Source organism: Lactuca virosa, chromosome 4, assembly GCF_052849685.1.
Source record: "Lactuca virosa cultivar CGN04683 chromosome 4, Lactuca_virosa_CGN04683_v6, whole genome shotgun sequence".
Taxonomy (NCBI): Eukaryota; Viridiplantae; Streptophyta; class Magnoliopsida; order Asterales; family Asteraceae; genus Lactuca; species Lactuca virosa.
This window is the reverse complement of record NC_136429.1, coordinates 288,474,880-288,480,784: the sequence shown is the minus strand read 5'-3', so window position 1 is coordinate 288,480,784 and position 5,905 is coordinate 288,474,880. Positions and strand designations below refer to the sequence as shown.

At 31.4% G+C, this 5,905-nt stretch overlaps 1 protein-coding gene across 1 annotated transcript; it reads left to right on the top strand.

Moving 5' to 3' along the window:
* Positions 1 to 1,724: 1,724 nt before the first annotated feature.
* LOC145105960 (uncharacterized) lies at positions 1,725 to 5,570 on the top strand. Its single transcript, XM_079043023.1, has 4 exons — positions 1,725 to 1,906; positions 2,035 to 2,963; positions 3,077 to 4,201; positions 4,426 to 5,570. The coding sequence occupies exons 1-4, from the start codon at positions 1,725 to 1,727 to the stop codon at positions 5,568 to 5,570; spliced, it is 3,381 nt and encodes a 1,126-aa protein (XP_078899149.1).
* Positions 5,571 to 5,905: the final 335 nt, after the last annotated feature.

The following is a 5,905-nucleotide window of genomic DNA, read 5'->3' as shown; positions in this document are numbered from 1 at the left end:
TCGTTGAGGGTTAACCGGCGACGACCGTCTATGGCCGATTGGAGTCCATGTAAACAAACACCCAAATACAGAATATCTATGAAACCAACTGGGTTTTAGGCTCACTGATAGGAAGACACACACAGAGAGAGAAAGGTAGAGAGAGTGACTGGTGAAGAAGACGTCTCTAGAGAGAGAGTTGTTGGGAGAGTATTGCGATTTCTTGACCAATTTCTTTCTGCATATACAAGACACGTTACGAGTCACAGTGCTTGTGGATATCGACTATTATTTGGATCCGACTCCAACCCATATTGAGATTTGGATCTGACTCCGACTCATGTTAAATTTAATATTTTTAATTAGATTCACTTTTACACAATATAAAAAAATATAAAATTTATATTTTATATTATTTAAAAATTTATAAATATTTCAATTGACTTATTTTTGAAAAAAATAATACATGACTAAATTAATATTTGCAGATTTACAAAAACATTGTAATAAACGAATTAAAAAAAGATTATATAATCTTATTGTACCGTTTTTTCCAATACTTAACAAAAATAATTAAGAATACTACAAATTCACATTATACATATTTGTTCGCTATATAAATATTATATGAACTACTGATTTGCTATTACTTAAATATTTTAATTTTTAAAGTAATCTCATTTATCTCTTTTGGTTGCAGGCATACAATGCATTCCCTTTCTTCTAAAAAGACTACAAAGTTAAATACTTTATACTTACATAATACAAATAATATTAATTTGGGTACTACATCAACACATCTATCTTCAACAAGTACAGCGGTTAATACTTCAATGAACAGAGGTAACTTTTAAATATATTTACATTATTATTATTATTTCTAATTTTTTTGCTAACATAAAATTTATTTAAATAAAATTCACATGTATTAACATAAAAAAATAGATAAATTGTCAAGTTCTTCGTCCGCTGCAAATCAATATTCTTCGAAATTGGTAACCGATGCTTACAAAGGTACGTTTATTTATTCAATTGTATTATATAAACATATTATTTACCTAATTTCACATTTCATATCCTATCCTATGTGTTCTTATGCAGAAAACAACAATAACATGTAGCACATGCAAGCCAGAGAGAAAAGAAGACAAAGAAAAATATATTTGGAAAATAAAAGATCGAAGAAAATGAAAACAACATCGAACGTTCCAAGTACATCAATACCGCATCTCTTAAAAAATGTAATTAACTGTAACCGTATTATTATTTTATATTCTATGTTTTACTGTTACTTTGTTTTATACATATCTTTACAAGTTTTATAAGTTGTTGCTATTTGCAGATCAATCAACCAACATTGTTGCTCAAACTCAAAATGTCAACTCATTTATTTCACCTGGAATGCATAATACAACCATACAATACTCTCCTTCCTTTACAGATGTTAGAACTCCCCTATCTAACATTACAAATGTTAAAAATCCGTTATCTAACATTAGAAATGGTAATTATTTATTGTTTTTAAAATATACTATTATCCAATTTTGTATATATATATATATATATATATATATATATATATATATATATATATATATATATGTTGTGCTTACGGCAAAGTTCAACTTCCAGATTTAAAGAAAGCACCCCGAACTTATGAAAGAATGTTCCCAAATATGGATTCTAAAAGCAAACACTTCATGAAAAACATTCGACGTTACAATTCAATGTTTTCTTTTACGTCGATGGGTGGTAAAATTGATTCTTCAATCAATAGAGGAAACGCTCCATACATTTTCAGATTGGGTGGTCAAAATTATCATAGTATTGGAAGCCTTTTACCAGCAAGAGGATCGGAACCAAAATTCTCTCAGTTATACATTTATGACACTGAGAACGAAATTTCAAATAGACAAAGATGTTTTCGGTATTTTTTCAAACTCCTTATTCATATATTATTATTATTATTATTATTATTATTATTATTAATATATATATATATATATATATATATATATATATTACTAATATTATGTATAAATTTATTTATTTTAGTGGGGAAAAGGATCAATCAACATCAATTGATAGTGATATTATGGAAGATATTAAGATGATGTTGGATTCAAATAATGTGTTGGTTAGATCTTATAGGATGGTAAGAGATACTTTTTTAAAAAATCCAAAAGTTGATATGAAATTACGACTCATCGGGAGAAGGCAACAAGATGGAAGAACATATAACCTACCGACTGCTTTTGAGGTTGCTGCTTTAATTATTGGTGACATTTCTGATTCAATTGAAAAGAGGGATATCGTCGTTCAAACAAAAAATGGTTCTCTACAACGTATCAGTGAATTGCATCCTTCGTACCTTCCTCTCCAATATCCATTGCTATTTCCATATGGGGATGATGCTTACAGTGTTGACATTCTTCATAGAGGTGTGTCATTTACGACCAACAGCAAGCGTGCAAAATGTACAATGAGAGAATATTTTGCTTATAGGATTCAAGACAGAGATCATTCGTTCTCTCTCATTCTTAATTCAGAAAGGTTGTTTCAACAGTTTCTGGTAGATGCCTATACTATGATGGAAATGGAGAGATTGTACTACATACGTAGGCAACAACATGTTCTTAGATGTGATTCTTATGAAAATTTACGTAACAAAAAAGCTCAAGGAACGACTGATATCTCCAATGTCGGCCAACGTGTCATATTACCTTCGTCCTTTACCGGTGGAGCACGTTATATGCTGCAAAACTGTTTGGATGCCATGTCACTATGTAAATGGTTTGGATATCCTGATTTCTTCATAACCTTTACGTGGAATCCGAAATGGCCTGAGATTAAAAGGTTTCTTAAGGGTACTTCACTTCAACCAGAAGATAGGCCTGATATACTATGTAGGTTGTTCAAGATCAAGCTTGATGCATTCATTAAAGACATAAGGGAGAATCAAATTTTCTGCAAAGTTCAAGCATGTAATTAAAACAATATTTTTTAATTATTTATAAAACATTGCTCTTATTATTATATTTTTTATATTTTTTTAAAATCTAATCACATTTTCTATTTTTGGCAAATTCTTTTACAGATGTTTATACCATTGAATTTCAAAAAAGAGGTTTGCCGCATGGTCATATATGTCTATTCATGCATTCTGACAACAAGCTACCAACTGTTGAACTTATCGATCCGATAATTTCAGCCGAGATACCAGATAGAATTGAAGATCCTAAATTGTATTCACTTGTGAATGAGTTTATGATTCATGGTCCATGTGGAGCTGAAAATATGAATTGTCCATGCATGGTGGATAAAAAGTGCTCTAAAAACTTTCAAAAACAATTCTGTAATCATTCGTCTGATGATCAAAATGGTTTTCCGTTATATAGGCGAAGAAACGATGGTCATTTTGTAGAAAAATCAGGTGTGAGGTTGGATAATAGAAATGTTGTTCCATACAACAAATATCTATTGAAAAGATACCAGACACATATTAATATTGAATGGTGCAATCAAGGATCTTCTATAAAGTATTTGTTTAAATACATAAATAAGGGTCCTGATAGAGCTACAGTTGCTGTTGTCCCAGCCAACAATGAATGTGAAAATAATGATGTGGTCGATGAAATAGCTGAATATTACGATTGTAGATATTTATCAGCATGTGAAGCATCATGGCGAATTTTTAAATATGATGTTCATTGCAGATATCCTTCTGTTGTCAGACTACCTTTTCATCTTCCTAATCAACAACATATTGTATATGGCGAAGACGATGATATTGATGATGTTCTTGACAAACCTTCTGTTGCGGCTTCAAAGTTCACATCTTGGATGGAGTGTAATGCAATCGACAGTGAAGCACGAAAACTTACATATGTTGAATTCCCTACAAAGTTCATTTGGATATTAAATGGTCGGTTTTGGAAGCGAAGGAAAGTAGGAAAAGCCATCGGTAGAATTCATTCGGTTTCACCTAAACTAGGTGAAGGATATTTCTTAAGGATTCTTTTAAATAAAGTAAAAGGTCCGACATCATTTGATGAAATTCTCACAGTAAATGGTCAAAGACATTCTTCTTTTAGAGATGCCTGTTATGCACTCGGGCTATTAGATGATGACAAGAAATACATTGATGCAATTAAAGAAGCAAGTCATTCTGGATATGGTTTTTATCTACGCTTCTTATTTGCTACATTGTTGATGTGTAATAGTATGTCTAAACCAGAGGTCGTTTGGGAAAATACATAGGAATATTTGGCAGATGGAATTCTATATAACCAATTACAAAGATTTAAGTCTGCAGGTATTACATTTTTTTCTTATTTTTTACTTAATTTAATTTCTTTTTATTATTTAACACCCATTAAATAATTAGTAATAAAATTATTAAATATCAACCACATATTTTATAAATTATTTAATATTTTCGTGCAGAATTGTCACTCGGAGTAGATGAACTTAAGAACTTAACTTTGTTCGAAATAGAACAAATTTTACTTCGAAACAACTCTACTCTCAAAAACTTCAAAAAGATGCCATACCCAGATGTTGAATCCGTTTCTTCTTCAAACAATCGACTAATCACCGAGGAGCTAGATTACGACATTCCCGTTATAAAGAATGACTATGATCGTATGCTTCTTGCATTAACAAATGAGCAACGTAATATTTTCCTAAACATCATGAGTGCAATTCAAGAAAATAAAGGAGGTGTCTTCTTCGTTTACGGTTATGGTGGAACGGGTAAAACTTTTTTATGGAAGACAATATCTGCAGCAATTAGATCTGATGGTAATATTGTCTTAAATGTTGCTTCAAGCGGTATTGCTTCCTTATTATTGTCCGGTGGTAGAACAGCACACTCTCGATTTATAATTCCATTTGAACTTATAGAGGATTCTTTTTGTAAAATAAATCCAGATGGTGAGCTGGCTAGCTTAATAAGAAAAACCTCTTTAATAATTTGGGATGAAACACCTATGGTCCATAAGCATGCATTTGAAGCTTTAGATCGAACTTTGAAGGATTTATTAAGGTGTGGAAATTCAACCATCTCAAATATTCCATTTGGAGGGAAAGTTATTGTCTTTGGAGGAGATTTCAGACAGATTCTACCTGTTGTTCCGGGTGGCAGTAGACAGAACATTGTAAATGCTTCTTTGAGTTCTTCATATTTATGGCAACATTGCAAAGTCCATAGATTAACAAAAAACATGAGGCTAACTGTTGGAAGGGATCAAACTGATATAGGAAAAATAAGAGATTTTGCAAATTGGCTATTGGATATAGGAGAAGACAAACTTGGTGGTCCGAACGACGGTGAAACGATTATCGATATTCCTGATGATATTCTCATTAATGATTCACATGATCCTATAGGTTCCTTAATTGAGGTTGTATATCCTTCAATTTTGGAGAACTATAGCAATACAAATTATTTTGAAGAAAGAGCGATATTTGCTCCAAAAAATGAAGTTGTTCAGGAAATAAACGACCGTTTGCTTAACAAGTTTCCAGGAGATGAAGTTGAATATTTAAGTTCAGGTAGCATATGTGAATCCGAATTTTTCCATGATTAGTTTGATGCAAATTTATACTCTCCTGATGTATTAAATGGTCTCAAAGTATCCGGTTTACCAAATCATAAGTTAGTTTTAAAAATTGGTGTTCTAGTAATGTTACTGAGAAATATTGATCAGAAAAACGGCTTATGTAATGACACAAGACTACAGGTGTTATCATTGGGTAAACGTGTTATTGAGGCACGTATAATAACTGGAACTAATATTGGAAACCGGACTTTTATTACAAGAATGTCTTTAACTCCATCAGAAAAAAGATTCCCTTCAAATTCACAAGAAGACAGTTTCCTTTGGCGGTATGTTTTGCAATGACTATTAATAAAAGTCAAGGA

Coding starts and splice junctions, on each gene's coding strand:
- LOC145105960 (XM_079043023.1), top strand. CDS start 1,725: ATGGGTGGTAAAATTGATTCTTCAATCAATAGAGGAAACGCTCCATAC. Junction 1,907..2,034: donor AATAGACAAAGATGTTTTCG/GTATTTTTTCAA, acceptor TATTTATTTTAG/TGGGGAAAAGGATCAATCAA. Junction 2,964..3,076: donor TTTCTGCAAAGTTCAAGCAT/GTAATTAAAACA, acceptor ATTCTTTTACAG/ATGTTTATACCATTGAATTT.